A 22,921-nucleotide genomic window follows, 5' to 3' on the forward strand; every position below is an offset into this window, starting at 1 on the left:
TAGAGAGTGTGTGAGACCGAAGGCGTGGTCTGTCTCAAGTTATTAAACCAAAACAGTATTTTCAACAGAAAAACATTTATTTATTTTACTGCAAGCCGCAAGAGTAACATGTGTAACAATGGGACTATTATGAGATTATTAGCTAAATATCTAACATTGTTTTTATAGCTGAAACAATAATTCACAGTGAGCGAAGCTTGGAATGAGGCTATGTTTTCCTTTCTTCGCGGATAGACTACTAATCCTGAAGATGAATGCTTTCCCGCTTTTAATGCTTTGTTTTCCTCTTATCAAACTTCAATGAACGCACTGTTCTCGGTCAAGGATCTGGACTCTTCAATTGGGACTGGCTTCCTGTTCAAAGTAAAAAAAAACGCTCTTCGCTGCCAAGGAATTACACTGTCTGGTGAAAATCTCAATCTACAAGCCAGAAGAAGTTAGTTTCATGCCCAAATGCAAATATATAATCATCTTTTTGGTTTGGAGGATATTGAATGACATGTCAAAAAGGGCCCGGTTTTGTAGAAGTCTCCGGAGTGGGTTTGGCCCGAGTCGTCGATGCTTCTTAAACCTGCATGTGCACGTGGGTTTCCAGCTATCAAACATCCTCTGTCACTGCGTAGGGTGTCTTTATGTATTGTAGCTGTAAAGCCATTGTTCAAACGACACGAGAACATCTGAGCAGGAGTTTGCGGTCGAGTCCCAAGGGAGACGCTGCTAAGTCAATGCTTCACCGCTCACATCCACCTGTGTGAGAGCCGCTCAAATTCAGAGGTATGTGTGTGTCTCCTCTGGATCATTGATAATACATCATGTGTTATGGGAAAAAAGGGGGGGGGGGGGGGGGGCGACGTTGAGAGAGGTGTGTGTTTCGTGGCTGGGGGAGGGTGGGGTTATGGGAGAAGAAGGGGGTACTTACTGGAGCACATGTTGATTTCGAGGCTGCGCATGCCGTAGTATCCGGCCGGGCAGTCGTGCAGGCACTCCCCGTATTGCCTCATCCTCTCCCTCCGCAAAAACAGGAAGAGCTTGGGCTGGCAGTTCACGCAGCCATTGTCCCTGGAGCACACCGAGCAGCCTTTACAGATGGGGTGGCCTCCATAGCTAGCTGCAGGACAAACACGGGAGAGCGTTAACAAGATGGAAGGTAACACGTGAAAGGTGGCGGCATGCGTCTGTTGAAGAGTCACACAGGCATTAAAACTACTTCCCAGGTACACTTTGTGTTTATGTCCCAATTAAGTGGGGCTTTGTCCATCGATTATTCTCCCCCTCCGTGATTGTTTGCCTTGTCCCTGATCTATTTCCTCCCGTGTCCAATCAACCCGTCAGTGTACCTGTTTCACTCGAGCATCTCCTCTTTGGAAGCAGAACCGACTTCCAACAGGAATATGGAGCACTCTTTACTAAAAAATATATGAATGCGTCAGATCAAAACATTAGAGTCTTGGCTATAATTTCCACTTATGTGTTAATACTCCAAACACAACTCCAACAAGTTAGAAAATATGGTAATTGTTCCCGAAAAATATGTTCATTTCCTTAGCGAAGCTAGAAGCTAAGAAGGAAAACAAGGCTCTGAGTCGCTAGTCAAGACGACGCTGGAGACTCTGATATAAGTATCATCTCTCTGGGACAAACCATAACGTTTTCAACTAAATCATGAAATGAATCCAGTTTTTTTCTGCTGAATTCTTCAAGATCATCCCTCATGTGTGGTCGGCCCTGACGACGACAAGGACGGGGCGGACTGGAGGGAACAACTGTTAGAATACGAGCCAAAGTCAAGGCTAAAACCAAACAACCGGGATAGATATATCAGCAGAATAGTCACTAATTCATAGTAAGAAATGTCCAAATCAACCATTTGTCATTCATACAAAATCTGGCTCCCTCTCGATTTTTGAATACTAATTGGTTATGAATGGGAATATTGCATTAATTCTGGTCGGGGCTGGCCTCCTGAACGATTGTGTTGAGACAGACGATGACAGCCCCCAAAAACCACAGTGGCTCTGGCCTCGGCTCCAGTTGCCTGCGGAAGACAAAGGAGCCAGTAACAAGACAGTCCATTCCCCAATAAGGGACTCTCAGTGTAGGCTCTTCAGCGTCCCGTTTACGGGAAAATCTCCTTGGGCGAATCCAATTCCTCAAAGGAGAGATCTAAGCCCCAGTCTTAGAGATCAGGAGCATGGGGGCTCAATCAGAGCGACCTCGTCGCTTAATAAAAACGCTGCACGGCAAACAAACAGAGCAGAGCATGTTGCTATGAATGCACATATTCAAGCCCCCCCCCCCCCCCCCCCCCCCCCCCCCCAGAACGGATTCACCTAGACGAAAGGGAGCGCCGAAGTGGGCCCAGCGCAGGCATCAGTTTGCAACCACGTGAAGCCTTTTTGGTTTTCCTAATATTTTGTCGTGCTGGCAGATGGGCAGCAGAGAGGGATGCTGCTGGCCGAGCCAAACCCCACTCATCCCCCTGAAGGCCCGGGTGGATGGAAGTAAGATGAAGTGCTAATCCGAATGTGTCTCTGAGGGTCTTCAGAGATGAGGTTTACACAGCGACACCCCATCGATCGCAGCAGCGCTCTAAACTGCAGACGGCACTCGCTTCATGTGACACGAGAAGCAGAACCTCAAGATATGTCTGCTTCAAAACTCAGATGGAAAATATCTTAATCTTTACTTTAAACTGTCAAACTAGTGTCTAAAATATAATTTCTTATTTCAGTTGGTTGGTTGGTTGGCTACTTGGTGGACAACTGGCTAATGTGCACCTGTTTTTCTTTTTACTTTCTAATATAGTATTTCAATCAACCGCTGGGAGCTATTATATCGGGATATGTGTTCATATTTATATGTTTTCACACATTTATATTCAGATTAAAAACAATCAACGTTACTTTTGATTAAAATAAAAAGCTTTTCTTTAAAAAGAAAAGAAATTCCATTCAAGAACTACAGTAGACTGCATCAGACAAAACCTCATACTTAACCATATATTTCTGTAGGATATACAGTCTGGATGTGTTTACAGGAAACTGACACACACATTAACCTCGGTCACATTTACTCCCCCTGCCTTTGCCAAAACTTGAGCACAGCACTGACAGGAAGGGAAAGCCAACTTGGCAAAAGTAAAGAAGTTTGAACCTGCAAAGCTTGTTTCCCCAGCCTGTTATGAGCGGGCTTGACTCTGTGACTATTGACAAAGCGCTAACAATACAATCCTAACAATAACAGAAAAATAAAATCAAGGCATGTGGTCATCTTGGATCACCAGTCAGTCAGCAGATTAATTACAGTCGCTGAAAAGGTTTTCTCTGACACAAGTGTTCTTTTCAAACATTCGTTTTGATGCCTGCTAATCTGGAAATGCACACTGATTGAAGAGAACAAGATTAAACTCTGGTCAAACGCACAAGAATACAAATGGTGGAATAAGCGTACAATTGGGGGTGGGGGCGCAAAAGGAAAAGGCTGTTTAGGGTGCAGAGAAACCCTTTTTTGGTGCTGATCTTTGGAGATTAGCCTGTGTGTGTGTGTGTGTGTGTGTGTCTATGGAAAGGTTTGGAGGTTCAGGCCACAGGTATGTCAGGAAGGAGGCCACAATTCACAGTGTCTGGAGCAGCGCAGTCCAACTCTCGTCCTACACTACCGGCATAATGTCTAGCGCACTTTACATCAATCTGTCGAACGACCACAGGTTTAAGCCATTCCTAAAGAAAACACTCATCCATATGAATCGGATTTTTGAGACGAGAAGAAATATGATATATATATATATATATAATATACTGTATACATAATATCTTTTACGGCAGAATTGTCGTGAAAGAAATAATTTGGAAGAGGCTTGTGGGTAAAAACATTTACTTCACCGTGCTTTGGCACTGAAACTGCAGTGTTTGCCATGTTTTTAAGGGCCACTAAAAGAAGGGAAAATCAAAGGAAAACGGTTTAAGTGTTAGTCCTGAAGTTTCTATAGATTTCTGGCACTCGTAATGTGCAAGGGGATATGTTCTGAGTTATGGATGTGTTTTTTGTTTTTTGCGTTTTTTGTCTTTCTCCCGCTCTCATGTAGAAGACGCATCCAAACACAGTCCATCCAAATGATAACCGTGTTTTGACACATGCTGGAGTGACTTCTATGGCGTCTGCTTTCCCCACAAGTCGTGTAATGCTCCAACTCATCTAGCGTTTGTTCTGTCAATCCAGTCGAACCCAAAGTGACCCAGCCACGGAGAAAGTGATCATTGTGAAAATATTGATACCAGGTTCACTGTACATGTTTTTTTAAAACAGAGGAATTGAAACCCCATTCTGCCAATCCCTTAGCACGACAAAACCAATGTTATTCATGATTTCAACCACAGAATATATCTTAGATGAGGCAAAATAAATCTGCTTCCCACTTCAGACATCAAACTGAAGATGGCTCTATGCCTCAAGTATTGTATTTACAAAAGGCCACGGTCCAAATGAACATTACTGAAGAAGCCTCTTTAAGAACCATAGAACAAAAAGAATGTTAATAAGCATCATTGTGTCATGTCTACAAGGCAGAGGGATAATCCAAAGCTTTTATATATGAGCCACATGAAAGATATACTGTACATTGTGCCAGTTAAACTGAAGATAATTCTGTGTCACACACAAAATGCATTTGTCATCACAACGGGATCACAAAGGGATATTAGTTTGCATTCATAAGTTGAACTAATGTGAATATACTATACTAGATACTATGTGGTAAACTAGATGTAAATAACTCCTTGCTCTCCATTGAAGTGATGCATCAACGGGAAGAATAAGGAAACTGTTTCTAACTAGCGTTATGCGCAGTAAGCATTTTAACCAGGTAGCTTTCTTACACATAGCTACCATTAGCTTTCTTACACATAGCTACCATTAGCTTTCTTACACATAGCTACCATTAGCTTTCTTACACATAGCTACCATTAGCTTTCTTACACATAGCTACCATTAGCTTTCCAGCTCGTCCCATCGCCGTTTAAGCAGCCTGTTTGCAAAAGATATGGAAAAACTTGTTCAAAAATCAAATTGTTGTTTTTACAATAAAACCAAATGTATTAAATGTGTTCCAGAGTTGGCTTTACAGAACTAGGGAGATGTTGTTGCTTCTCCCCATTGCTAGTGTTTATGCTAACTGGCATCTAGTTTTCATCAAAGTCGAGGCACTTCAATCGTCTTTTTTTTTTTAGGAATCTTCATCTTTCAAACTAAAACATTAAAATAATTAAAATAATGGAATTACAATTTAGACCTGAAAAGGGGCTATGCAGCCATTTTTTGATGAGCATTAAACATACGTTTTAGCTCTCAGCCTGAAGTATGACGGCATGTTTGAGGCGTTGCACTTTCATACTACAGCTGTATAGGCTTGCTGGGAGGTTTGCTCTGAAACAGCTCATGAGCAATTAGGGCTGCAGTGAGATCCAGCAGAAACCCAAACTCTGTCTCAGGTACGTTTTTATGAGTCCAAAGCAAGCGTGACAGATTGCGCCCGAGGCTGCCAAAAACCTCCACATATACAGAGGGTTTCACTCACTTCCTGCCTTACATTCAACCACCGTTACCCATGAAATCATTCACATTGACCCATTCCTACTTTCTGCAACCCAAAACCCTAACAAGGCAAATTGCACATCATTTTTGTGTTTCTTTTAGAGCCCCGGACTTAACCCTGAGAACAAGAAGCCATTCTTACGTAGGGCTCCACTGATGTGGTGTGGCTCTTGTAAGTAGAGTTTGGTAAATACATTTACTGCTGCAAACTGATACTTTAGAACCGTTTTCCCCTCTTTATGGCGATACATTATTGTGCTAAATAACAAGATTAACCAAATGCAAGCAATATTTTAAAATATAAACATACTTAATATCGCCATCCTGTTGAGAAACAGAAATAGAAACTAGGCTGTTTCTGATTATTTTATGGATAAAATTAAATAATGTCTCAAATATTTTCTAGTGAAAATAGTTTTTTTTTTCATTATCTGCCATATCTGAGAAAAGACGTGGTTACTGGCCTCGTTTCCTGCTCACTTCAATCACAGGCTGGTCATATGAACAGCTCCAGCGAGCACGGATGATATTGCTCTAACATCCTACCACTACTTTCAAGGGTTATTCATTTATTTCCCCTGTAAAAAAAGAGTGCAGGTGGTCACCTACAGTTATTTGATATAAGATGAAAATCATCACCATTACGATTTTTGGCGCAGAGGTATAACAGAGGCTTGAGACGGATGTTCTGATTGGACCATAGTTTATCTTCTTCATGTATCACTTGAACACAACGCTAAGGGAAAATGATTGCACAGGATACAAACCGGATAAAAAAAGGTTGTCTTGGAGTGGATGTGGAAACGCAGTAGACTTGAGGGAAAATCATAACACAGCAGTAAATTCCAAACACGGCCAAAGGTGGGGGGGGGGGGGAACAAGAGTTTATATTAAAACACAACTGTTTCTATTCTCACAGTTCTCCTGCATTTCTCCAAGGGCCTCTGGTATGTAAATCTAATAATACAGCCCCTCAATGCAACTAACCAGCAGCCATACTGCCGATTGTTTGGAAAAGGCATTTACATTAGGGCCTGTATGAGAACGTAACACGACAAAACAGTTTATCCGCTACATCTGTACTAACTATAAATGTCATATGGTGGAGAGGCAGCAATTTTTCAAGTTTTGAAGCAGGTCAAGAACATTTGTGCTGTCATGTGGAAAGCATCACATCCACCAACAGAATTATACGCTTTCCTCGTGGCACTGAGACAATTATTGTTTATTGTTCACCTCCCTTGTTCCCTCCTAAATGAAAGTATAATCTTACCGCTGCTCCACTTTAGAGGCGAAAGAGGGGAGAGAGACGAAGGGCAGAGAAGGGACAGAGCGGCACTGGAGCCACCAGGCGAGCGGCGGCGAACCGGGAAACCGCGAAAGTTCACGGGCGGATCTCCGTTCCCGCCAACTTACCGGTGGGCTCGCACCGTGTAGTAAGTAGAGGGCAGGAGAGCCGAGGGTATCAACCCCCTCGCACTCAGAGCTCACCAGGCGCAACGTTGTTCAATCTCAATAAAAGCTGCTACATGGAAAGATTACATCAAACCGCCCTCTTTTCAGGCGCGAGACTTTATTTGTCATGGAACTGGAAATTGCACTTAGCTCAAATTCTTTGAGAAAAAACAGAAGTGGTGAGACTGGGGCACAGTACAGTGAAGGCACATTTCGGTTCCAATTTAGCAGAAAATATGTTGGACTTGCCCGCGACTCCTTTCCAGCTGGAAATAGTCAGGTTTTAGGATCCACGTTTTTTTCCCCCCAGTTTACTTTAACAGATCGTCCTGTAAGCACATGTTTATAATTTAGGACAGTCCCGCTGCTTATAATGATTTTGCAGCAGCAGATTGAGCAAGCCCACTCACTGTCAGACATACTAGCTCAGCCAAAGTTCTCCTGTGACACAGATCCACCAGGCGAGGGGGCCAGCCGAGTGATTTGAACCCTTTCGTGAAAAGGTGGCGGTTTATTGAGTGAACGGGTAAAACAGGCAGCTGCGTTTCAAACGGGACACTGGAAAATCGGGGCCACTTCAAAGCTTCACTTTTCACTGCAAAAATAAAACGGAAGCTCAAGGTAATCTACAATGGTGTGATGCAACAGGTGGAGACAGGTAAGAAAACTCCAATTGAGTCACTGTGTCACGCAAGGCTTGCTGCATTTTGGGTGAAAGTTTACCATTTTGTAAGACCATTTTGGAGCATTGACTTCCTGGAGTTGCCTTTTTTAAGGTTTTTGTACATTGGCTTTAGCCCGTTTCCATTGTTTATGATGTGTGGGCTTCCAGCTTCCTTCTGTCCATCCACAGTGGAATCAATCTTTAAATCTAACTCCCAGCATGAAATCAAAGTGTATTTCCAAAAAGGGTCTACTTAGCTTTATGAAATGTAGTTTTTCCTCAACAGCTGCTACTGTTGAACATTAGTTAGTGCTGACGTCACATGCTAACATGCTTCCTCCCTAACGTGTCCCAATCGGACGCAGAACCGAGCCAAAACCAAGGTCCAATCAATTCTGCCACAGAGAAGGTGCACACGGCAGTGCTTATGTACATCTTTCACAGCGAAGAAAAACGACACACCGAAGGGGAGCCGAGACCAGGCTCCAGACGCTGATACGAGAATCATTTCTCTCAGACAAAACTTGCCAAAATAACCACCAAGCATCCAGCAAATCAACCATGAATGCCCCTTACCTTTGACGTTTTTCTTCGCTCCACCCATTTTGGCTTCTGAGCTTCTGAGCGGCTAAGGAAGCTGTCTCTGGTTTGGGTTTAGTCGTGGATGATTTTGCTGGTTTGAGGCCAAAGCTTCCCCCAAGTCTGTCTTAGACTAGGCCCACATGAACTTCATTTCTTTGCCATCTTATTAGAGGAAGTTGACTAATCTACATCAGCCATCCAGGGAATGTAATCTGTGCAGTGTGTCCAATATTTTCCCAACCTGCGGCCAGTCAGAGACACTGAGTCAATCTGGAATGGTTCTGTGCACCTTTCGCCCATCTGTCCAGCAGAACTCATCATGGCTCTCACCCCTGAACTCTCTCCAACTATATATGAAAAAACGTTGTTTAGTTCACTTCCTTATTAACATCTTTACGATGGATTATGACCTAAATCCCGATGTCCTGGGTCAAAACGCACATCTGGATCCCCTGATGTGAAAGAGACCCCATGATTCTTGTTTGAGGAAAATTGGCAATAAAAGGTAACCTAGCCGACCTCATCTTATGGTATGTTCTGGGGTCCTTCTGTCACATTGATGCACAATTGACACTCGCACCCTGTGACGGCCATGGAAAGCTCCATGGTCACACAGGAGGAAAAAGCATGAGAGAATAACCTTGATGTGGTGGTCAAAGGAAGTACATTCCCTCCTCAATGTGACTCGCAGTCCCATAAAATGTTTTACGGCTCAGACGGGCCTGGAAACAACGTACTATTTGTTTGCAGTCAAAGTCAACATAGCCTGAACAATGCGCTGTAAGAGTGAAAAACTCCAATCGGATTAAACGTTTCTTCCAGCAGAGGAGAAATCCGTTGTAAAAGACCGTTTTTAACACTTTTAAAAAAGATTGCTGCATTTATAGGTCCGCTTTATTTTCGGGGGTGAATTTGACACATTAATGAGAGAGCTGTGAAGTGGTTACACCAAAAGATATTACGTAGATTGTAGCACGTCATCACAGTTATAATGCATGAAAACATCACACATTCCGTGGGACCGTCCTTGAGTTTCTACCCCTGCTAAAACTAAACTAAACTAGACTAAAACCCATTACCACCGTTTTGATTCTTTCTTTAAAAAAAGGATTGCTGAGTGACACGATTCATCACTCGGCATCTGCCTTGGATTTTCTTGACAGTGATACTGGCTTCATACGGTATGGTTTGTCAGGGCAGGTGCGTCTGGACTTTACGACACAATGAAAGCCCTGTTGATTCAGTCCATTGACGACTCACAGGGACGGTCCCTATCTTTCTCCCTGGGCAGGTACTGGAAGACGGGCATGTGGTTTACATTCTCGTGCCAGTCTTCATTCACTCTTTAAAAGAAAAGGGATGATGTTCCAATTAAAGACATTTTTAAAACTCATCCCCACTGTTTCGCAGGAACTCGGCCCATACGTGTTGTTTCATGAATGCAACATGATCTGAGATCTGTGTTTTTGCATTAAAATACAGCTGCAAATGGAAATTGGTGTGTTCCAAGCACCACAGCAACTGCGGATGAACTAAGCAGTTAGACTTTGAAGATTTTGTCAATAAGAAACTAAAGTCGTCACATGATGAAATGATGACATCTGTTAGAATTCTGAAGATTGCACTTGATAAATCATGGCTTCTTTGTCCATCATTTTGCCAAAAACACATCGGCCTTTTAATGCAAAATCAATTGCAAAATTGTTTTTTTGTTGTGACCAAGGATGAGGCCACATTTGGAAGTTATTATCTCAAACATCTGGGAAGAAGTTTTCAAAATACAGTAGGTTCTAGAACTACTTACAACAGATGGGTTTGTATTGAATATGCATCAAAATCAATAACATTTTCCTTACATTTTGAGGGGGGGGATCGTGTCTCACTTTAGAGAACAGAGAAAAGACTACATACAAAGAATGTGAAACTGCCTATTTTTTTTTACCAATGAAATAAAAATTAGGTACAAGCGGTTCAAAGTAAGAAATGAGCCTCGAAAGAAAGGGAAAAGTTTGGACTATTTCAATATTTACACTCACCCAAATGCACTCAAGCTGAGGGACACATGTGTTCCCCACAACAGTAAGAAGAAAAGGTAAAAGAAAAAGAGGTGGGTGAAGGAAAAAGGTGGCGTGGCTCCGATTAGCCCACATGTTGGTCATTTATTACACATAAACCTCACACCTCATTTTCACACCTGTAGCTCAACGGGCTGGAAGTCTAAGTAATTCACTCGTTTGCTCACTCACACAAACACAAACACAGACACCGACACCTCCCACACCCCCACAGACACACACACACACACCTACCCACTAACACACACACGCTGAGTGGGACCCGGCCGTGGGCTTCCCCCGGCGTGAGAGGAGAACAAGGCCCAGTAGAAGTTGGCGGGCATGTCTGGCATATTTGCACCCCATGTAGCATCGCTCCGTCTCTCCAACCCAAATCCCAGTTCCCTCCCACCTCCCCATCCGTCATCACCTTGACTAAACTCATCCCGACCTGCAGCTCACGCCACTGAGAAAAAGGAAAAGTTGGATGTGCATTTTTTTTTTTTTTTTTCATGGTTGCCAGAAGGCACAACATACTGTAACTGGGAAGCCAGATGGGAGATAGATATGTTTACTTGTCACTGACTGTCACAGTAGGGGATAAAGAAACAAAAAAATGTAATTTCAGTGACATTTTAAAAAAGCTGGATGGATCATTAAGAGGTTGCAGAGTGGCATCATAAAAACCAGCAGGGGGGGACTTCCCATTTGCACAGGCAAAAATGTTGTTGCCGTGTTGGTAATGTTATGAAAGTCACAGATATGTTAAATACAAATGAGGTGCTTTTCCTACAAGTAAAGTGACCACTGCTGTGACCCTGGAATGAGCATTTAAGATGAAAGCATAAAAAAAAAAGAAATAAAATAAATACCAAAAAACGCTTAAGCAGGACGCCTGCTGCAAAGTTCTACCTCGTTAACCCTTTAACAAGACACAAGCTTGCACCCCCCCTCGCCCACCGTGCACAAAAGGAAGATGTGAGGTGAGCGCCAGGGTCAAAAGTGGAGTGCACCACGGGGGACAGATGTGCTCTCACTTTCACACATGGTGTTTGCCACAAGAAAACAACAAAACCCTAAACATCAAAGCCTTATTTTTCTGCCCCCACCCCGAAAAAAAACGAAAAAAAAAAAACCTGGGCTGGATCCAATATCTACTTTAGATCTCTCACAGGAAAAGAAGACAACGTTGCTTGTTTTTCTCGCCGAACTGAAGCCTGCTTCTTACTAAAGCAAATGCCACGGCGTTACTTGATCGCCGTGGGGGGGGTGGGGGGGGTGGTTGGAGAGTTTGCTGTTAAGACTAATGCTGAAGTTCAAGCTGTCATTGCATGTTGTCTCTCATTGTTACCATGTCTTGAAGTAATACATACAGCCACACAAATACTTTGGAAAGAGGTGTCTGAGGTGTTTCACTAATATATATATACACTCACCGGCCACTTTATTAGGTACCCCCTGCTAGTAACGGGTTGGACCCCCTTTTGCCTTCAGAACTGCCTCAATTCTTCGTGGCATAGATTCAACAAGGTGCTGGAAGCATTCCTCAGGGAGTTTGGTCCATATTGACATGATGGCATCACACAGTTGCCGCAGATTTGTCGGCTGCACATCCATTGATGCGAATCTCCCGTTCCACCACATCCCAAAGATGCTCTATTGGATTGAGATCTGGTGATTGTGGAGGCCATTTGAGTACAGCGAACTCATTGTCATGTTCAAGAAACCAGTCTGAGATGATTCCAGCTTTATGACATGGCGCATTATCCTGCTGAAAGTAGCCATCAGAAGTTGGGTACATTGTGGTCATAAAGGGATGGACATGGTCAGCAACAATACTCAGGTAGGCTGTGGCGTTGCAACGATGCTCAATTGGTACCAAGGGGCCCAAAGAGTGCCAAGAAAATATTCCCCACACCATGACACCACCACCACCAGCCTGAACCGTTGATACAAGGCAGGATGGATCCATGCTTTCATGTTGTAGACGCCAAATTCTGACCCTACCATCCGAATGTCGCAGCAGAAATCGAGACTCATCAGACCAGGCAACGTTTTTCCAATCTTCTATTGTCCAATTTCGATGAGCTTGTGCAAATTGTAGCCTCAGTTTCCTGTTCTTAGCTGAAAGGAGTGGCACCCGGTGTGGTCTTCTGCTGCTGTAGCCCATCTGCCTCAAAGTTCGACGTACTGTGCGTTCAGAGATGCTCTTATGCCCACCTTGGTTGTAACGGGTGGTTATTTGAGTCACTGTTGCCCTTCTATCAGCTCGAACCAGTCTGGCCATTCTCCTCTGACCTCTGGCATCAACAAGGCATTTCCGCCCACAGAACTGCCTGCGTTCATAAAGATAATTTCCTTTCAGTAAAAGTGCAGCATGTGGGTGTGGAAAATGTCATGGAGAAAAAAAGCTGCGAGGTATTCAGGTGAGCTGGGATCTAATGGTGGTGTTAGATGCTGAGATAAAAGGATTCTTTATTTTTTTTGGATGAAGAAACCGGGAACTGCATCCAAAGTCTCTGGGTGGCACGAGGTCGCTAAGTGGAGCTGTACCTGTCTTGTGCCTGCACGCCACAATGTTTACTACAAAAAAATGTGCAGCTAATTTGGTTGTCATGTACACCTCTTCACTAAACAGTCAGGAAAAGGATCTTAGATGTAATCTCCTACACTGCGAGAATAAGCATGCAACCTCCTCTTTCTTGTGTAAAACATACTGCTCTGGTTGCTTACATGCATTATATGACTCCCAGTAATCTCACATGATGATAACCAGCCCGACATTGTCCATTACACTTCACTATTGACCATTACCGCACCAAGGCGGTACCATCTCTAAAGCCATTAGCTGGTAAACACGGAAACTACATGACCCCTGTCCACAAATACCTATTAGTTATGACTCCTGCCGGTGACAGCTGTTTACACAGCTAAGGCCGCTGCTCCTGAGACCGGGCTGCAGTCCAAATAAAATAATATCCAGTTAAGGAGAAGTCAGCCAAGATGTAATACAAGTGCATAACTAGAGTCAACTAGAAAAGAAATTTGGGAAAAGTTAAGGGACTTCTTATTTGTTCTGCAGCCTTTTTTCATTGTCTCGACCCTAAATCAAAATGAGTGAAAACCCCTCGTGGAGCGAGAAGAGTAAAAAGCAGACCGCCACAGTCTTTTTGACAGACTGCGACATAAAAAAAAAAAAATCCCAACAAACACAAATGTGCGTGGCCTGCGGCCAGAGACATACGTGTGCGTAAGTCAACACAGACGACAACAAGAAAAACAACGACAGCGACCACGCGGCAACAAGCTCAGACATGCACTGCGTGATCATTGGGCCGAGTGGAAAAGCAACATCTCGGGCTTCGGAGAGGAAGGTACAACCCCAAACGCATTCAGTGAAAGTTAGCTAAAAGTACCGCAAAGACGCACAAAGTGATACTTCGAACAACTCCAGCGGACAAAGCAATGTCACACACTGTAAATTCAATTATAGCTTTTATCTACAATTGTATTGCTGTCCTTTGGTAACTCCGCTGCTCTCTGCATCCTCCCTCGGCCCATTTTATCTCGAGGGCATGACCCTCGAAGACACCCTCCCTTCGCTCTCTGCCTTCCTCTCCCTCCCCAGGGGGAGGCAGAGAGACAATGTGCTCAACACCGAGGCCCAGTAATGATTCCCAGCCCCGTTCCTGATTAAAAACACACCGGGGCGCTTCTGCACTCCGCAGGCGGCCATGAGGCCTTCTGGCCTTCTCCTTCTCACACCGCGGGGCTTGAGAGCTGAGAGATAGAGGAACAGGCCAGCCTCGACACAGCTCCACGCCCAAGAAAACCAGACTAAAAATTCACTTTAAGCCTTACTCTCTGTTGAAGTCGAAGCTCTTGTCCCAACTAGTTTAACCATGATTCCATGGGCATGTCTTCATCTAGTCTAAGGGTGCCCAATTACCACCATTTACACCATCAGCGGCCAAAAGCGACACAAAAACAAAACAAAACCTGGCTCTGATACATCAGAGGCGGAGCTTAAACTATCCTGTCACATATTTGCACGTCTTTTAAAGTATGTTGGGTTCACGCGATACTTCACTGGATTTCATGAAGCATAACGATTTATCTGGCGATCCACAGTAAACGTCAGAAAGTCGGTTTGCAACAGTGGGGGGGGGGGGGGGGGGGGGCGGCTGCACCTTTACTTCTCCAAATTACAGGCGGACTCTGCAGAGGGGCCGCATATTGCATCTGACCAGCCCACTCCCTCGTCATACCAAAGGCATGGCATGTTGAGCTTTATTTTGATGTGGCATGTAAGCAGAATTAGAGGTCCCATAAAAGCAGGGAGGGAGGGAAAAAAAAGGAGTCTCCGTCCATGTGTCGAGCGTTCTGTGCATGGGGGGGTACCAATCGTAGCCCCACGCCTCGCCGCTGTTGGAGCGAGGGCGGCAGCCTTCCGAACTGGCAATGATGCAAACAGCCTTTGGTGCAACGCTATGGTTTGTGTGTGTTTTGTTTTCTCTGTGTATTTTCTCAAGGGGCCTCCTTGAGTTTCAGATTTCCAGCACTTGCAGATCGATGCAAAATAGGTAGACGGCACGCACACACGCGCACCCACCTGGTAAACAAGAGCCGGCAGGGTGCGTGGCCTTTTTTACGACATCGATATGTAGACGTTTTTGGAAATGAACATGTTACTTAATCAATGCTAAAGAGGAATTGTGAAAAAACAGCTATTTGTAGTTTTACGTGGTCGAATCTGCTACTTAATTTCTTGGCGGGTCCATGCACCTTCATGATATTTTTTTTTTTACTGGATGCTTTGCAACTGTTGCCACCCAAGAAATAGACTAGTAAAACAACAAACCGTCATGACATGTCTTCTTTTTGTGTGTCAAACTAACAAAATACACCACTCCTGTTTAGCTAGCTGTTCCCCCCACCCCGCTTTGTCGCTACGCCAAGCTAACAAACCAGCTGCACATTTGCCCCACAGACGGAGAGTAGTAGCCGTATTCTTATCCGCCACAGTGAGCTAAGTTCAAGTTTGAGCTGCTTTCTCTTGTAAACAGCAAAGGGGACATTGGGGGAGGGGGAGTTGGGGGGGGACACAATGGATGCCTATTGTGCCGTCACGTCATCACCGCTAAACAGCTCGTCACCGAAGTTATTCCAGAGGTGTGTATTAGTAATGTGCGAGCTAAGTAGTCTGGACGTGAGTTTGAGTGTAAGCTCTGGGCAGCTCTCCTACCTGTGAAGCCTTTGTATGTGTGAGTCATTTTTTTCAAAAAATGTTCCTTTTGTGTTGTTGTTTTATATGTGGCGCTTAAAAAAAATCCCTTTTTTTTTTACGGCCCAATAAACTTGAGAGAATTGGACCAAATTGGCTGTTCATATTTAGTAGCGTTATTAGAACACGTACAATCGCTGACTGAGGCCACGGGCTCAGGTGAGGGTTACAAACCTCGCCTCTGCGCTCTGGAGGGACGCCGCCGTCTGCTGCTCAGGAAATACCTAGCGTACTAGAAGGTTTCATTTTATAAGTTCATTTTATTTCACATTTCAAGTTTTTACAATGTGGTTCAAATGAAGATGGAAATGAGACCATCTGTTTGGCATTTTGCTGCGCAAAACATATGTGATATTCTGATGACAATGATGAGGATGGAGGACAAGAATCCTCTTGTGAACACGAAGCAAAAAAAAAAAAAAAGGGATTGAATCTTCTCACAATGAACGTTCCTCCACTGCGGTGGAGGTTCATAAGTGTTACAAAACAAGCTTTCTCATCCGCGAAATACCGAAACATGGAGCAACACCCAAAGTGACGATACATAATTCCAGTCTCCAACCTCCTTAACTTGTTTCGATTCACATGCTAACCGGCTAACGTTCACAATGCGGGACAAAGGATCTGTGAGCCCTACTATTGTTATTATCTGAAACCGTATTATTTTCAGATACAAGTAAAACTAGTAAAAGAAAGGAAAAAGTGAAACAGATCGTCCACTTTGTCATGTAGCTTATAAAATAATCCTTTTTTTCCGGCAGTGTAGCGTGGCATGGGGACGCACTGAGGAGCCTTTCACCGGCTTCATCTGATACCGCTGTGACCCGGCTCGGGAAGCGCGCCACAAGCCAGGATCGACATGCATGGGTTACTAGGTCAAACAAGGAGCTAGTCTTTCGACGGAGTTCGGAGGCTGGGTCAGACTAATGTGATTTATCAATACGGCGCATAAGTGAAGCATTGTCCCTAATGGCCACGATAATCCCCGAGACACGGCGTGGACATGATTGGTCGGAGGGGTTTCAGGGAAAGGGGTGCTGGTTGTTCTAGGCTGGATGTCTTGATTGGAGCATCAGGAACATGCACCTGTGTATCTCCCTGTGTTCTCACACACACACACACACACACACACACACACACACACGGCTGACGGGTCCTGGGAGCGTAAAGACAGAGCTCTGTTCCTTGACGCCGGAGCTCAGGCTCAGGTCAAGACTCTGCTCGCTGTAATCCCTCTCAGGTGATGCTGTTCACATTCATCCATTTCCAGCTGATCTGCTTAAATACGCCTTCCTTATCCCTCTAAAAAGCCCCCCCCCACACCTCCCTCCACCCCAAAATCAGCCTCTCTGTCATCCGCGTGACCTTATCCAAAGGTGAAGGCGGTGAGACCGGGTTTTCGGCGGGCCTTCGTCACCATCGGGCACTTCATCAAGCCATTACATTGCGGCGAAGTGCGGCGTTCCAACATTAACACTTACACCACAAACCTGGGACGTTGTGCGAGCACTCGGCACAGCGAGGCCGAATATATCCAGGCCTCAGAAAGAGAGGCCACTGGGTTTGAATGACCCCGCCTGCATCCGATGGAGCGTTCCACTTGAGCATTTCCAGAGCATCCGCACCTTTTTTGTGATGATACCAACAAGCCGCAGAGTCACTTAGTACGTTTGCACACTTCTTTCCAGGGGATGTATGTTGAAAGACAGGCCCATTCAAATCCACAACGTTTTCTCTGATTATTGGCATCAAAAAAGTCGACACACACTCCCTCGTTCCCTTGTTGCAGAATGCCGTACGGGGTCAAAAGTACCCCCCCACCCCCTCCGTCCTGCTCGGCTGCATCACTTTCATCTAAACGCGTTTATCCTTCACAACACAACACAGTCACAGATTACACCGTTGAATATGATCCCAAACACTCCGCAGGCTGCTCAGATTTCATATTTGGGATTTCGGTGGGGGGGGCGGATGTAGAGGGGTTAACAATATCGGGTGGCAACTTTTTAAGACTCTCCAGCACTATTACCTATTAATCACCTGTTTAAATGTCTCGGGGCCCCATTGTGTGCGTCTCTGTTCCTCCAAGCAGCATCGGTAGTCGGGCCTGATTTTATGTAGTCAGCAGGTGGCATCATTAGCCAGTGAATAAAAATGAAAAGTAATACCCTTGTGTCTAGATATGATATCACAGAAGGGCTCATGGGCCCCATTTCCTCCGCTCCGAGTGGGCAAGACAGAGGTGGAGGAGGTGTAAATGTAATGTTTTGCATTTGTTTAACATGGGGGAAGTTACAAAAAATGAACACAAATGTGTACGCACAGATTGAGCAGTGCAGTGGGAGGTGGGTCGCGCAGTGAGCGAGCAAGACAAGATCAGCACACAAAAAATTCCAATCTTGGAATGTACTCGCACATGTCAGTGAGCCCCGAGTCATACGCAGTGGCTGTTTTTCTCCTCCACACCCCCTAACCCCTGGCACCTCACTCGCTCGTGTGGCCGCATGCGCACAACATATGAATGGGCAAAACGTTCTTTTGTGGATGTGAAAATTAAGTCAAAAATAAAATACAGACATTTGTTTAAAATATTGAGGGTGTATTTTGTCACCTATTACAAAAAACCCTAACTGCGGCAAAATTGTTATTATTATTATTATTTTTTGTACATGCCTTGGTCTCAGCACTCCTGAGTGTTTTTGTATAGCTCCCGGTGCATGCCAGACTGTGGCTGTGTATAGAGCTGTCACGGGAACCCCGGGGGGGGGGGGGGGGGGGGGGGGGGGGGTTGGGTGCTAGAAAAATATTCAAGCATTTCTGGGCCCATATTGGACAATGATCTCTTACACATGCTCCTTTCAATATAACCGTGATAAATAAAGGAAAGAGGCAAATACCAAGAACTTGGCCGGCTGCCACTGCTTCCCCAGAATGGCACTTTTGGCCCAAAGTGCCGTTGCCCCCCCCCCCCCCCCCCAACCACGCACCCCAAACACACACATATACACTTCCAACCTCACTGTATGGGCCTGTAGATATTTGCATAGGATTAGTTTGACAAGTGTAACATCCGGTCTGAGAGCTGGGAGAGTGAGAGGGTGGGAGGGGAAGGGGGCTACAATGTGTAACTTGTAGTCCTCAGCCAGAGGCTGTTCTTGAGGTCAAATGTGTAAGTTAACCTCTTGATCTCATCCCCACTGGTTAGCCCCACCACTCTCTCGCCCTCCCCTTATATGTCTCACACCCTACAAAGAAAAAGGTACCACAAGAAAAATGTTACTGCTTGACCGTCCAAATCCAACGCATCCTCCAGATATAAGCAGATGCACCCCCCCCCCCCCCCTCCAGTCCCCGCCCCCAAACAAAGATTGACCCTGCTTGGAAAATAGCATTCCATCTCTCATATACCATCCAAGATCACACAGTCCTCTGAGAGAGAAACACGCATAGGAGCTGAGAAAACGTGTGTGTGCCAGTAGCCCGCAGTGATTGCCTGATTATTTGCAGATGGGCAGTGGAGGGCTTGCAGAGTGTGGAGGTTCCCCCTGGCACGCAGCGCATATGATTAAATCTGTGATTGCCTCACAATTTACGAGACCTCCACCTTCCCACTGATTTTACATGAGTGTTTCTACTGCACGGCCACACGGACGCTGCCTCCGATCAAAAAGCGCTCCGCAAAGTGGCCCACATGTGCGCAATTGTGACCCCTCTCACGGTCACCCCTGCGGATATTGGCGGTGTGCTGTGTCACCGGTGTGTGTGTGTGTGTGTGTGTGTGTGTGTGTGTGTGTGTGGAGAGACAGCGCGGCGGGGGCCACTTTGCTAATCCCACTGTCTCCTCATTCATTGGGAGCATGGTAGTATTATTTGCAAAGGGGCTGATCCTCCTCTTCAAAACGCCGCGCCTCTGCTGCGCGATTGTTATGCGGGTTACCTACCAACTGTTCAAAGTGGTTATGAGATCAATTAAAACCAGCTTAGGGGATGTGTGCGATTCATAAGTCAGAGGAAAGGGGTTCCGTATCTATTCACTAAATAACTCCTAACAATGCGAACCCTCCTCCCTTCCCCTCCCCTCCCTAAGCCCCCAGTTCTGTATAGACCGATACGCACCAGCAGCTTTTTTTTAGCACTTTCACATGTAAATAATGAAGGGAGCCCTTTGTTGGGACCACAACTTCTGGAAGTAGCATTAACAACACGTCTGGTAACGTGGTATAAAATACAATTAGCCGGTCCAATGACGCAATTTGTTTCCATATTGGCTTTTGGAGAGCAACACGCGTGGCAGATTTTGCGCACATTTTACGCATTAGCTACCAGGCTCTGAAATAGTTATACGATATGGGAGCTCATAGCTAAGAGGTTAATAAACCACATAGGGTGCTGCAAGACTATATTCTACCTGATAATAAAATAAAATAAACTCAGGGTGAATTTCTGGAATGTTCCCGGGGTCACTATCTGTGTTACATCGGCAGCGCTCAGCTGCAAGTTCGAGTTTAATTAAATCCAAACGTGATAGTCCTCAATCTTCTTAATGTCGTTTTTTCCCCCCTAAAACTTCCATCCGCTTCGGTCGCACGCGGGCATTTAACAGGATGCGCGGGTAACGTAGTTTTAGGACAGTTGCCTCCCGTGACCCACAAAAACTTTCTCGAAGCACATCTGGTGGAGCCCCCAACCCGACTCCGGATGGATGGATGCTGCTCCAAGACCTGCGGGGCTACAACCCCCGTCTTACCTCGCTTGTTTCTCCTCCAGCGGTGCGACGGCGCCTGACAGTTGCTGTACTCCATACAGTTCAATACGATCAGGGCAAATGAGAAGAGTCGAAACTGCATCTGGACGGCGATCTGTTTGTTCGGACTCCAGTTAAAAAAAAAAAAAAAACAGAAAAGAAAAGAAAAGAAAAAGAAAGAAAAGGGGTGCCGGCGCGGCTGTGCGTGGATTCGCTGACTTTGTATTGTCCTCCTCCAGTTGTTCCTGTGGTCGATCCTCCAATGTGTCAAACATCCGACGAGAGGCGACGTGCTATCCGGCCGCCGGTTGGGATCATTTTACGAAGCGCGCCGTGTCCGCTGTGGTGCGCTGCGGGGAGAATGACAAAAGGAGGTTACTTTGATAACAGTGTAATGAAATCAACACCTTCCTAAACAAAGCAAAGGTGATAAGTAAAAGGGAGGGCTGGTGGGGGGGGGGGGGGGGGGGGGGTTAGAAACAAAAATACAAAATGTTTAGATCTTCTGTGTGTTAACGTGTTGGAGATCACAGATACGAAGGCTCCTCCAACCCCCCCCCCCCCCCCCCCCCCTCCCCAACCCCCCAAAAAAGAAACGTGCACCCGCGCGTAATAGGCGCCGGAACGCTCCGCGAGAGGACGTGTCGGTGTGTACCTTGCATGTGAAGAAGTGTAAAATCCGCTCCGGTCCACTTTTAGGTTCCCGCTGAGTGCAAGTGCGGCTCGGCAACATGCAGCATCCCTCTTTGGAGTGAGCAACTTGTGTCTCCACCCGGGAACAGAGGTCCGAGAAGGAGGCAAACAAAAAGAAGAAGAAGAAGAAAAAAAAGAAAGAAATAGGTGGTCTCGAGAAAGAGGGGGGTGGTGGTGGGTGTGAGGGGACTGTGGGGGCGTCCTCTCCTCCTCTCTGCTAAAATCTTAGATTCCGTTTTACCTGCGTTCCCTCACGCGAACTCGGTCCGTGTCCCGTACGCAGCGGTGTTGCGTGCTTCTCTCTCTCTCTCTCTCTTTCTATCTCTCTCTCTCTTTTTCTCTCCCCCCCTCTCTCTCTCTCTCTCTCTCTCTCTCTGGAGCGGAGCGCGCGGGTCCGTTGAGGCTGAGCGGTGACTTGACTCCCGACTGGTCCTGATGCTTGCTGCCTTTTCTCCTCATATAGAGCCGCGCTGCGGTCACGTGTGGACCCCTCCGGTTTTGGACACTGCGCGTATTCGAGATGTTGAGGATGACATTTAGACTTGTTGTCTCCCCCCCCCCCACCCCCCTCCCTCTACACAATGACTGCCCGGTGCGAGGTCGCCGAACATCCCAGAGGGAAAAGACAAGTTTTCTTTTTAAGGGGATATGAGGTTTGGGCTTTTCGGGACTTTATTCTGGGATACTTTAACATCTAGAATATTCCTTTATGGAAGGCTAATGTAAATTCCAAAACACGATTTCTATTGTGGATAAAGAAATAATTAAACTCAAACTTGAAGTGTGCAATTTCGACCATTCTATCGGGTTCAGCTTTCTGCCGCTGAGGATGGCCCGATTGAATAATTAGAGGTTCGCCAAAAGGCCATTTATCCCCTGGTGGGCGCGCCAGTCAGCCACCTCGTCATCGCGCACCCTCCACCTTCACCTCCTCCTCCTCCTCACAAATCGATGACCATCCTTCGGGAGGCTGTGAGTGCTGGGACCTGAATTGGGATTTTTTTTTTAATTAAGAGGTTCTCTCACGCGGACTTACCCGTGCGACGTCGTCATCAACTTACTTCGCGGGATGAGGACACGAGCCCCCCCCGAGCTGTCCCGGTGGTATTATGGAAGTTTAAGTTAGTTTCCAGGACAACAATCAGACACATTGTAGTATTTATCAGTAACTGGTCCCCATCCTTGTTAGGGTACACGTGGTGAGTGCTCTACCCCCTTCAGCCACTAGGTGTGGCACTACATCTTTTTCCTTCTCGTGTGGGAGACTTTGATTGTGGATGAGAGACTTTCCTCAATCAAAGAACCGCCTTTCATTGCCCATGACCCGGTGTCTGGAGGCATCTCAGATGCTCTTCAGACATCTCCGTGAGATTTACAAAACGTGATTCTAAACGTTGGAATGACTTTAATCACAATAGAAAACGGATGTTTTTTTTAAATCTTTTTTTGAGAAAAGATTAACCTCAGAAGTTCAAGTTTGACGTCTTTGTTCAAGTTCACGGTTTGAAATAAAGATGCGGGGGACCTCCAACAGTATGTGAAGAGGAAAGGTCAGGGATGGTGGTCGTTTGCCTGCCAAAACCTGCAGTGACCTTTTGCCCCTCGACTTGGTGCGTTATTTATCCGGAGAGCAGTGACTGTGGTCGGGGCGGCTGTTAGCCGCAGGCAGGGCCTTCGGTTTGGACCGCGCTCTGAAACAACATCTGAGAGTGCACCGCTAAGGTGAACGTGATCATTTAGGCCTCCGCCACTTTTTATTTTTCACGATGTGTCATGGAGAAGGCCGGGGCCGGTAAACCAATCACTTTATATAACCCCCCCCCCCCATCCATCTCCTCCTCTTCTTCTTCTTCCTC

The 22,921-nt window shown here is 45.7% G+C and overlaps 1 protein-coding gene across 1 annotated transcript in view; it reads right to left on the reverse strand.

Annotated features, from left to right (window-relative positions):
* Nucleotides 1-21,403, reverse strand: part of rspo2 (R-spondin 2) — a 47,596-nt gene extending 26,193 nt beyond the window's left edge. The window contains exons 1-3 of the mRNA XM_037454346.2: nt 21,028-21,403; nt 20,376-20,722; nt 920-1,108 (exon numbers count right to left, since the gene is read on the reverse strand). Coding sequence (XP_037310243.1) covers nt 920-1,108; nt 20,376-20,475 — 289 coding nt within the window. The 5' untranslated portion in view covers nt 20,476-20,722; nt 21,028-21,403. The remainder of the gene's footprint in view (nt 1-919; nt 1,109-20,375; nt 20,723-21,027) is intronic.
* Between the last annotated feature and the right edge of the window lie 1,518 nt (nt 21,404-22,921).

This window comes from Pungitius pungitius, chromosome 11 (genome assembly GCF_949316345.1).
Source record: "Pungitius pungitius chromosome 11, fPunPun2.1, whole genome shotgun sequence".
NCBI lineage: Eukaryota > Metazoa > Chordata > Actinopteri > Perciformes > Gasterosteidae > Pungitius > Pungitius pungitius.